Source organism: Pieris brassicae, chromosome 2 (genome assembly GCF_905147105.1).
Source record: "Pieris brassicae chromosome 2, ilPieBrab1.1, whole genome shotgun sequence".
Lineage (NCBI taxonomy): Eukaryota > Metazoa > Arthropoda > Insecta > Lepidoptera > Pieridae > Pieris > Pieris brassicae.
The window spans coordinates 18,837,212-18,849,538 of NC_059666.1; the positions used below are offsets into that span (position 1 = coordinate 18,837,212).

Below are 12,327 nucleotides of genomic sequence, written 5' to 3' on the forward strand. Positions count from 1 at the left end.
AAAACAATTTCGTGGAACAATGTGCTTATGTTGTCGGTGTATGTGTTCACGGTAAACTCAAAAACTACTGCTCGATGTTCATAACGTCATTCGTTTTTTACTAATTTAGGGCGTACAATGATTTAGTATAATTTATCAAAGTTGTAATTATGACCTATTATGATGTAAAAAATAGTATTTTGAGATCTACTACAAATACATCAAAATATATAATAATCATTCTAACCATTTCGGAGGAGCTTGGTTACAAACACTGTAACACAAGCGTTTTATATATTTAGAAATAGAAGAAATAAAGACATTAATATCTTGTAAATTATTTTATTTCATAAAGCATAATATTCACCCTTAAAATCACATTGTTAAAGTGTAACTTTCCTTAATTAGAGGGGATCAATTCATTCCATGTCTTCCAGTAATTGCTCTCTTATCAAGCCGTCGACTATGGTAGAATCTGGTGGGAGCCACTCACAACTGGTGTCTTCTGAAGAGCAAACCTGAAGGCGAAATAAAGAGTAAGAAAAATACCTAGTCAATAATAATCCGCAGGAGTTCTACCACTACTTCTTTAAAAACTATTAATTGTAATGATACGCTGACCAATATGATGTTCTCGATTGTGAAAGTTTAAGGAGAATAACTACATATTACAATTGCTAAGTTTTAATATATAAAACAACTTCAAACCTGACATTTGCAGCTAGCGGCTTCTACATAATGATACACTTCGGTCCCTGGTTCTACTCCTGGGTCGCAGTGACGTAATTTCAGAGAAGCATGTTTTCGTTCACCGTGAACGCACACAGGATGATGAGATTCCTTATACGGAAACTGCCAGTGAGATATCTGGTAGAAAGTCAAAATTTGTTTCAACAAAACTTGTTTTCTTTCAACGTGTAAAAGCTATGTTAACCAAAGACAATACTATCAACAAAACATTTTACGTTTTAAATATTTTTCTTTACCTAAGATAAAATACAATATAGATACATATACAAATAACATTTATTTTTATTTATTTATACATATATTTATAGTTTTGGCAACATATGCTTAACCCTAAACAGGCATACTAACCTCGTAAGATAGGCAATAACCCCAACATGACATTATCTTAACGTCATCCCAACATCGAAGACCATTCAGATCCATTTGAATGGCTTTGTGTGAATATTTTTTTAGCTTACATCTAGCACTTGAAGGGCCAGCATCGCATGTCATTATCCAGAAAATCCAAAATGAGAATATGGCCGTAAACGTATTATTCATGATGCTTTCTTTAGCAAAAATGTTTATCTTGTGTTAAGTTTAAACTCAATCTGACTAATTTTTTTAGTGTAATCTTTATATAGAGAAGCAGAGATGGACGTCAGGACGTTACTTCCACGTCAATTCACATCACGGCATTCAAGCCATTAGATTTCTTATTGCTTTGGATAAAAATAGAATACGTTTATACTATTTGGAAGTTGGACAATTTTTTATTAATAAATTAAAATATATAATAAAGTAAGAACAACATTTAACAATAATATAATTAAAACTATTGATTGCAAAGAAAATACGATTAAACATTTAAAATCTCTTTTGTTATATACTCTCTATAAAAGAGATTTTAACGAGGTTAAATGATTCAATAAATAATATTTAACACATGGTATTTTTTCTGTTTTAAGCATAATTAGTCTGTTAATTCATTAATTTTGTTAGTAATCATTAGTTTTCAATTTCAAAATCTGTTTGAATATGAATTGTGATCGCGAGATGAGTTTCGGATTCTAATTCATATAGAAATTGGAATCAGTATAAATTTTTCATTCAAAATTATATTAAAAGAAAAAAAAGTAAGAAAGCGCTTATTCTAAGCCGTTATTAAGTACTTAGTAAGAGAGTAGAGGTTTAAAGTTCATATTATCTATGGTATCTGAAGAGCGAAAATTATTTTAATTTTTATAAAACAAATAAAATATACTTTATATGCACATAGAAACACAAACGTTCTAGGCTTAGACACTCAATTTAAATATAGAAACTATTTGTAAAGAATCGGAATTGACAGTTTATTATACTCTAATATCATTTTTTATGAAACTGTTCAAGACAATAAAAATTATAATGATTATTCCAATAAGTGCTTACCTTCTTTGAAACATAGTTTAGTGTTTTGCCAATAATTCGAGTGTCGTGTGCCGATTGCAACTATTATATTTTACTATGTAGACATTTCGCAATTTGTATTTTTATTCTCGAAATTAAAAACGTAACAACTTTTTTCGAAAATCTTCTATATTAGCTGTTGTCGTAGGTATGGGTGATACTTCTGAGATGTATTATCCTTCTTCAAGCTTTTTAATTACGAATAATGAGAGTAATATTTTTAAAGGTAAGAACTCAATCTTATAATTATATATATAACAATATGAAACGATGTTTATGCATAATATTATAATTAAAATTACATTAAAAATATTTTTATTTTCTTAATTGTATTACTGTTGTTAAAATTTAAAATTGCTATTGCAATTTAGCTTCAAAAATAATTTTGGCAGTCCTTAGTTAGAAAATTGATGGTATTTGATTGCGACCCTCAGATAAAAAAGATATCGATCCTACGTCGGATCTTCTAATATTTTAGTGGCGTATATCGTGACAATCTGAGAAAACATTGAGTAAGCAGATACCTTATCCTACTAAAATTATCAATATTCTTACTAGCATAATATTTCATATCGTCACTCTGTATATGTAGCGTGGAAGATTGTTTGCGTTCTCGGCATGATATTGACCGTGTAGTAATTTGTTGCGAAAGAAATAGACTACATTTGAATAACACAAAATGCGCAATCATTTCTTTGTGCACGAGCACTGTCTCCGATTCTTTCTAATTATTAATGAAATTGAAGATTTAGGAGTGCAGTTAAATGCAGGCTTAAGTATTTTGATATAAAAATTTTGTAACCTAAAAAATATATGTATAAACGCGTATAGACTTCTACTAGAGTATTTTATTATGATGGCATGTATGGCAACCATGACACTAAATAATGAACTTGTAAGAAGCCCCTTGAAAAGTAACGCAATAATTTGAGTCCAACATGAAAAGAAATACAATAGTGGAACAAATACAATATAAAATTACTCGCTAAATCTACATGATGAGGATATAGGGAATTACCCGTTCTACCCGCTCATGTATCCGACATTGTTTTGTTTTTAGTATGGTTGGATTTACTCAGCTAGGGGCAAGGAGGAATCTAGCTAATACTCAGTAGCAATTTAAAATCCTTATTGGTAGGGTACATAATGCAGATGTGTTAGAGAGGGTCGTACTGCGAGTACCTATTAAACACACTAGGCATGGGTAATGACATGTTTTATTGGCTGTGCTGCGGGCGCGCACTAACTCAGTCAGAGATTCCTGATTCACCACTTATGCTTGTATTGTGCACACGGTATGGTAAGGTAAAGTTACGTTAAAGACTGACCGGTTCTATTTAACGTTGAATAAATTCACAACAATGGTATTGTCCATTACTTGTTATGGGATGGTTTAGATTGTTCTGCTCTTTTCTATCAAATTAGTGTTAAGCTGTAATGGTAGAAAATAAGTTTAAAATAAATTTATTAATATTTATTCTGTTAAATTAAGTCAGTTAATATATTAAAGTGAAACATAAGTTAAATTAATTAAAAATTAAGTCAGTTAATTTAAAAGTGATTTGCTAATTGCTATATTTATATAAATACTTAAGCTCAGTCTGTGGACAGCTCAGAATGGTGTTTAAATGGTATGACTTAAAGGGTTATGTTACCAGGTCGTAAAATTAATATACAATGTGTATAAATCATTCAATGTCAAATGTCCATATGACTTCTGACAGACGCAACTCCTAAATGAAATCGAAATTTAAAAACAAGGGGCAGTGGAGTGTGGACAAACACTTGCACGCTATATGCACTTCACTTTATTATATTTTGTATTTATAATAATATTATAAAAATTGAAGCATCAAACGATTAGATAATTACTGATAGATTAAGTTTTAAATTAACTGATATGTCCCGACGAACACCAATTAAAGCGCGTGTTAAAGTGTGTAATAAATCTGTGTTTCACCTTCAAGATAAAAAGGCTGATGAAAATGAACTATCAATTGGCTTAATTAAATCCGCTAAGCGTACAGGACAGCTGAGCTTATGTAACCGGGGTTTGGGGACTGGTAAGATTATTTAATTAAGAACTGTTGCGATTTCCCTTGTGTTCACAATGCAGTACCGCGAAGATTTTATATTTTAATGTACTTTTATTCAGTACCTGAAAATGTTTGGAAAATTGATGAACTTGTTATGGACGATACCAGAGAGGTAGACTTTGCCAGATCAGATCAAAGTAATTGGTGGAACTGTGAACCTTTAAAGATGTTAGACCTCAGTTCCAATGTCGTTAACACTATATCTCCAAATGTCAAGCTGCTGCAAGAACTTGTTACACTCAAGGTAAATGGTTAAATGAATTTAAATTTAAAATTTTCTTTTACACATACTGTATAGAAAAATAAAATAAAATATTTTGTTATATTTCAGTTGCATGATAATGCATTGACATCTTTACCAGCAGAATTAGGGCAGTTAAAAAACTTATCAAATCTAAGCTTAGATCATAACAAAATAAAAGAGTTGCCAATAGAGTTTTATAAACTAACAGAATTGCGATGGCTAAGCATATCTCACAATGAATTGAACATAATCCAAGCTGATTTCGGAGATTTGGTTATGCTCACATTTTTGGTAAGTTGTTGTTGAATTTGTTCTTGTATATTAACAAATTCATTAAGTAATTAAAACCATATTCTTTGAAGTGTATCCATGTTATTAAAATAATTTTGTTTATAAACAAAAGTGTATAGAAAAGCATCATATTTATTCATTAATTTAATTCAGCTATTGAACTTTTTTAAATTAAGTTAATAATAATTATATTCTTAAAGGACCTCTCCTACAATAAGTTACCATCTCTACCACCTGGTATGGGATATCTGGTTAGGCTAGTGGAACTTAATTTGTCACACAATGAACTTATGGAACTACCACCAGATATTGTTAATTTGAGAGGTATTTTTTTATAATAGTAGCATTTTTTATTTGATTGTAATAGTTCTAAAATTTTACTACTAAAGATTGATTGAGCTTGTGTCCTTGTGGACTTATAATGCATAATATTGTCATATTTACTATCTACATCAACTACTTACTACAAAAAGATTAATCTGTAACAAAAAAAGTTTTTTTTTTAAATTGTTATACTGAAAAAATTAAATCAATGGCGCTACAACCTTATTAAGTTTGGGCCTCAGATTAACGTATCTGTTTCATGATCATTTTTTTAATCAAATAGGTATGAAGGTGATCAGCCTTTTCTGCCGCACGCGCCGTCGACATTTTGGGTCTAAGGCAAGCCGGTTTCCTCACGATGTTTTCCTTCATGTTTCGAGCTAATGTTAAATGCGCACACAGAAAGAAAATACATTGTTGCACAGCCGGGGATCGAACCTACGACCTCAGGAATGAGAGTAGTATGCTGAAGCCACTAGGCCAACACTGTTCTGATAAATTTTAATTAAGAAAATCTTTTTATTAGCCAATATTGGAATTTAATAACATTTGAACATTTGATATTTATATGTATAAAAATAAATATGTATGTCCACAGATTTGAAAAAATTTAACATTAGCAATAATAATTTGAAGAAGCTACCACCAATGGGTGAGTTGAGAAAAATGGAAATACTTGATGCAAATCATAATGACATTAAACAGTTGCCTGATTTCTATGGGTGCACAGCATTAAAGGAAATATATTTAGCAAACAATTTTATAAAGGTAATTCATAAGACTTGAAACTGTGTCAAATGTTTGGAAGGTATTAAAATTTTAATTGGAATAAAAATTAATGGGAAACAACAAATAATTAACTACATAAATTATTTAATGAAAGTAAAATCATTACTTAATCATTAAACTTTAGAACTTTCAATTTTAGATTTGTAAAGCGTGAAGTAATGTGTGAATTTAAACGGCGCCTATCTGCATTACGATTAAATATTCATGACTTTGATGAGTTATTTATATCTCGTATATAATGGTATACATGAAATACAACAGCTGATAGGTGTTCATAATAAAGAAAGGTGTATTTTCTTTCACAAATATATTAATTTTTTTCATTTTGCAGGAAATTACAGAGGAATTTTGTGACCAAATACAACATTTAAATGTGTTAAATATAAGAGATAACCAATTGGAAGTAATACCAGAAAACATATCATTGCTGAAGAAACTAAAGAGACTTGACTTGACAAATAATAATTTAAATAAGTATGTAATATGTAAAATTATAATCAGTAATTGTATATATCTTAACAAACATACCCCAAAATACATTGGCATACAAGAGGGTTTGGTTCCTGGTGATAGAATATTTTTTTGCAAGTAGGATCACAATATGGCGACGTTGTTCATATAAACAGTGAAACTAGTAGATCTTTGCGTCTGCGCATATCTAGTCTAGTAAAAAGTATTTTTTATCTAATAGGTTACCGCGTAATCTAGGTTTGTTGTCCCAGTTACAAAGTATTAGTATGGAGGGCAACAAATTGTCATTTGTGCGTCAGGACGTAATTCGAGGGGGAACTGACCGCATGATGAAATACTTAAGGGATCGCATCACAGAGGAAGTTGTTGGGGAGACCAGATACGAATCTGAGTGGCCAGATAAGTCAGTACTCAGTATATATAATTTTATTATGTTTAATTTGAGAATTTACTATTATATACCATATAAAACGAAACAAAATATTTTAACATTATATTGTAATGAAATATCTGAGGTACAGGAAAGAGTGATTTTATTAATAATAATAATAGTATTTTCACGTATAAATTGAGACTCTTATTCAAGACAAGTTATGAAAACGATCAGTCTAATTGCAGTATTTTAATAAAAGTACTCGGCTGCCATGTCTGTCTCAACATGTAAACACACATTAATAGAAATAACCGGAAAAGTACTTTGGTTAAATGCGTGAAATTAAATTGATCAAGTTTTCCTAAATAAGGGTATATTCTCTTGAGTTTGTTTTAGCTGTCTCATAATACAATCGAAACAAGAATTAAGATATGAAAGTATTCGTCATAAAATTGGACAATTATATAGAGAATTATAATCCTAGGTACACGTTAAAAAAGAGTCAGTCACTGACAGTGCCATCCCGTGATCTGACTTTAGTACCCGATGAAGTGTTCCGAACTGCGGCAGAAGCTGAAGTTCATATCGTGGATATATCTAGGAACAAATTGCAAGCTTTTCCTAAAGGGTATGTATGTAAAAAGACTTAAGAATTTACCAGAGTAATATAAGTTGTAACAACTTCCTCAATTGGTTTCAAAGGTTACCAACTACCTAAATATATTCAAAGGGTCAAAATTGGCAGCCTTTAGCCAATTATGCATTCTTAACACTTAGATAAGTTTTTACTTTCTATTTTTAATGTATCACCTTTTTAGTTTAGTTTGTTTTGTTTTGTTCCTGTTTAGTTTTGTCTTAATAAATGTGTATAACATGTATTTTTGCACTACTTGCCTATCTTATGGAATTTAATACATTTTTATTTATTTTGTTTCTTTACTCACAGTGTTTGCCTGGAAGAGATCGCTCGAAAGCGATAAGGCCGCCAGTTGCCCTCCTTTTGATTTAATGTTCAATTTTTTTTATACTGTAGTGTAACAAAGTGTAAATAAATAAAAATAAGTTAGTTTAAAAACCCTCGATACCAATAATAAGGCCTATTGTATTTATAATATTAATATAAAAACACGAATCTAGGTATGTTTCGCCTTTGTCTTTTAACCGCTAAAGTCTAAACGATGATTGACTTAATGTCTTATGACCCCTAGATGGGGCAGAGGGCGTCCACAGTGAGTCTCTGTCGCGTTCGGTCTTGAGCCTCATATTTTACCTCGGTCCAAGTCTTTCCGGCTCTCTTTGCTTCATCTGCAACTGTAAGACGCCAGGTTTGGTTGGCATGGCCTACCGGAAGATGGAAAGCGGAAGCAGAATTTTGAGGATATAATTAGAATCTCTTTGGAGTGTATTGCCTATATACCGCGAATATGGCGGAGAGAGCGTTTGAGAAAGACTTGGAGCCGGTGCGAGATGTCGTTAGTGACCTTCTACGTTAGAGCAGCATAGATTTGACGTTAGATCCGAATATTTTAATCTTGATTCGACGCGTCAACAAAACAAAACTATGTTACTGCTATATATTTGTTGTATCTGACACCAATTTAAAAATATTATATGACCTCAATAAGACCTAGGCACAAAGGTAAAAAAATATATTTGTTACAGTATATCAATACTAAGCGACACGTTATCCCAGCTAATATTATCATCAAACAGTATTGAGAATGTTCCGTCCGAGATAAGCCGATGTTGCCATCTGCAGTTTCTTGATCTGGCCAAAAATTGTATTGCCGATCTCCCCATAGAACTTGGGAGATTGATAAATTTGAGAGAACTCGTCATATCCAACAATAAGTAAGTGTATTAAATATGTAAAAAAAACTAAAATTTTCTAAATAAAACGCGTTTAGTTATCTTATTACAAAAAGCATGGCCATATGTTGATGAAAGTCTTGACCATGCTATAAATCACGCGACGACGTGATCTACAGCCGAAAATATCAGTCATAAGTTTTATTATATTATTAATAATTACACAAAACACATTTTCAACACGTTTATGGTAATGTATAAAACCAATAAATTCAGGTTCACAAAAATCCCGCGATGTGTATACGAGCTGGACAATTTGGAGATCCTTTTGGCTGCAGAGAACCAGGTCACAGAGATAAACATATCCTCGGATGCTCTAGCAAAGCTTAAGAAGCTGGCTGTACTGGACCTCACCAATAACAGTATTATTAGCGTACCTCCGGAGCTTGGCAACTTTACACACCTCCGGTATGCATTAAGGAGTTTTTCTCTCTTCTATAACTAATGTGTGTATTGAAAGTTTTTGCGCGCGACCACAAGAAGCGTTGTCATTTATGCAAATGGTTGACGCAACGTTTTATTCTTTAACTTTCAATATCAGTATCAATTCTCACTTAACATCAGATGAACTTCCTGCCCGTTTGCCCCCTGTTCTATAAAAAAAAAACTTATGGTAAAGGACAACTCGCGCTCACTTTTCGGGATTTATTGTAGCACGTTTTTCGGAAATTCTATTTAAAGGTCAACAATTATTTAGAATGTATATATAACAATTATTGTCCATGTTTGAATTTTCCCATGCCCATGCCTCACAAATTTTAATTTAATTAATGAATATTTATTTTCGGATACATCATACTAACTGACCCCCTTAATCAATTATATATAGCAAAAAAGGTAATTTAAAGTCACTGAATTTTTTATCAAAGCCGCTTGCTGGGTTTTTCTTAGTCATTATGTTGTTGAGACTGTATTATGATAATATTATATTTCCAGGTCATTAGAACTGATGGGTAATTGCTTTAGACAACCTCGGCACGCAATACTTGCGAAGGGAACTGCTTCGATTCTGTCATATCTCAGAGATCGTATACCTGCTTAGCTTTATTCCGCTTTCCGAAATCTTTCAATATCGCTTTAAATCGTACGTCTGCTTGCTATATGATATATATTCAAGATAATTTAAAAAGCTCAAAATGCTTGTGCCAAATTGGAACTATTGAAAGGTTTTTGGAAATGCTTAAAGGGGCTTATTGCAGTGTTATATTTATATTGGCTGCTATTTATTATTTGTTGTTTTTATACTTTTGTTATTTATACTGTTCTATTTATTAAACATTGAATTTTTAAAACCAAAGTAAATTAGTCAAAAGGTTCGTGTACCTGAATCCGCCGAATATTTTTGTTATATTTTAATTTTATTGGTTTTTATAGGTTAAAAAAAAACTACATATTGAGGCTTGAGTTTAGCTTTAAAAAAAATATTTCTAAAAAACCACGTGACGTCCATATAAACTGTATATAAACGTAAGAAAGTAATTAATAACTTTATTTTGACAATTAAATTAGACACGGCAAAGGTAAGGAATATTATCTAGGTTTACTATTATTTTTGTAAACTACTTTGCCTTATTTAATGAAAAAAGGTCTCGTTACCAGGCCATAATTATTTAAAAAAAAATAAAGAAAAGATAGAAATGATATTATAATTATTTATTCTTATTTTAATTTCAATAAGTGATGTCATATAAATTGTTGGCTGTTGATAATATTGAAATGTTCTTATATGTTTTTCTATTACTTTTAAATCAAAAAGAATGTCTATCATACATTTTTTATTTTCGAATACGGTATGGATATTATTTTTCTTGTTATTAAATTAAATATGTTTGCTTAATTAAATACCTAATACATAATTGGCGTCAACATATATACAGTTTATAATATGTACTAAACGTGGTTTTATTTAAATTATTTTATAAATTAGTTGTTTAATGTTGGTAATTTATGTAAAATACAAAGTTTTCGTGACGGTTTTGTAATATTTAATCGGCAAAGTTTGAAATTTATACTAATTTATTTAATGTATTTTCATGTTAAGCAAAGCACATTATTGCAAAATTTCTAGTATTTAAGTCACAAACCAGCGTCAAAATATATGTTATAGACCAGCATTCTTTAATGTGAAACAAATTTAAATCGAATGCTAGCATCTGTTAAACCATTGTATTATGACAGTTTTGACAAACCTGAATACGTTATCTTAAATTACCGTAGGCTTGGTAACCATCTAAAATATTTTATGAGTGCTAGTAATAAAGATTATATATATTATAATGAAAGCTTATATGGAAATCTTACATGTACCTAAAACGCCTTAAAACGTTCAAAATTATATAAAGAAAAAATATTGAGAGTATATCAATCTTATGATATTTTTCTAACAATGTTATTCATTACAATTAACATATGGAGAGATATTGTAGCTCGAAATGTTAAAATGAATATTCCTTGGATATTATAAAGTTGTACCTGAAGATGTTTACCGTTTTGCAAATTCACCTTATACATATTCTGATAGCCTTGCATTGCCATTTTGTTTGAGAGTGTAAATTATAAGTTATTTTGTTTGTTATAAGCGCACAATAAATGAGTTTATAAAATAGTTGTTTTTTATTATTAGTTATCACCCTTTTTGAAATATCATTTTGAATCTAAAGCAATCAATTTAAACTCACTATTACATAATACTCGATGTTGTTTTTTTTTCAATTCTGACCCTAAATTTTGTGGTCATTTTCAAATCTTCAACGTTGTTTAATCAGTTTTAGTTTGAATGAGAAATATAAATTAATATAAAAAATATAAAATTTATATACCTACGATTGTGCGTGATATGGGGCATAGTATACGAGTAGTTTCAGAGTACCAGAAAATTACGCCAAATCTTAATCCTTAATCTACTCTACGATTTTTCTAACATAGGGCATGGCTTCACTTGTACTCTTAAACCGACACCTGCTGAAACATATATGCATACATTAGCCTCAAGATGTTTAAGAAATGGCTGCCTTAATAATTCGAATTTACGCCTCTACTCACGCCATTAGAGTATTCTTCGTTGATCATTTGCATAACAATGCTGAATGTAATCGAATTAGCATAACAAATTGCTTTTATAGGTCAAAGCATAAAAGGTTGCATGTCAACCGTGCAAAAGCCACGGACTTTCTGAATATTTTTAATTAGAGTACTATTATATTATCTCATCTCGTTCATGATTTTTACTAAGGGTGACTTTAGATTTTCCTCGTCATTTTCCTGAATATGGCGTTAAAGTTTAAAAATTATATGTATCGGATCACCAACCATGAATTGTTCGTAAACTCCCTCCTTTTTGATTACAACATATATGAATATAACATACTTACTGGCATGTATAATATATACTTATATTAAGACAGGAAGTACGTATTGCAGCAGTATCACGCATGGCTAAAAACTCTTAACGACCAGCATATTACCAAGAGACGGATATCGTGTTCCTTATCAATTTATGCAAATTATGTGCGTGACAAAATTTACAAACATTATATGATGGATGATTTCGTGACACAAAAGCAAAACACTGGTTATCAATTCATTAATTACCAGTACTTCCAGATTCTGTAATTACAGTATAGTCGCCATAATTTTAAAATTTGGAAATTTAAAACATATAAACAAAGATATTTTATATGTAAAAATATCGTGAAGAGTATTGTCAAAAACTT

At 30.6% G+C, this 12,327-nt stretch overlaps 2 protein-coding genes across 3 annotated transcripts; one reads left to right on the top strand and one right to left on the bottom strand.

Annotated features, from left to right (window-relative positions):
• Nucleotides 1–329: 329 nt before the first annotated feature.
• Nucleotides 330–2,185, bottom strand: LOC123720321 (glycoprotein hormone beta-5). Its single transcript, XM_045676878.1, has 4 exons — nt 2,140–2,185; nt 1,078–1,430; nt 688–846; nt 330–497 (listed from the first exon to the last, which is right to left on the bottom strand). The coding sequence occupies exons 2-4, from the start codon at nt 1,267–1,269 to the stop codon at nt 399–401; spliced, it is 450 nt and encodes a 149-aa protein (XP_045532834.1). The 5' UTR covers nt 1,270–1,430; nt 2,140–2,185; the 3' UTR covers nt 330–398.
• On the top strand, nt 2,086–10,141 carry LOC123720319 (leucine-rich repeat-containing protein 40-like). Of its 2 annotated transcripts, XM_045676876.1 has the most exons (12): nt 2,086–2,383; nt 4,125–4,220; nt 4,313–4,497; nt 4,585–4,788; nt 4,989–5,112; nt 5,711–5,880; nt 6,233–6,375; nt 6,593–6,775; nt 7,230–7,373; nt 8,408–8,596; nt 8,831–9,022; nt 9,551–10,141. In XM_045676876.1, exons 1-12 carry the CDS (start codon nt 2,308–2,310, stop codon nt 9,654–9,656), a joined length of 1,812 nt encoding a protein of 603 aa, XP_045532832.1. In that variant the 5' UTR covers nt 2,086–2,307; the 3' UTR covers nt 9,657–10,141. The 2 variants fall into 2 exon arrangements, with proteins under 2 accessions (XP_045532832.1, XP_045532833.1); XM_045676877.1 differs by lacking the exon at nt 4,125–4,220.
• The last annotated feature ends 2,186 nt before the right edge of the window (nt 10,142–12,327 follow it).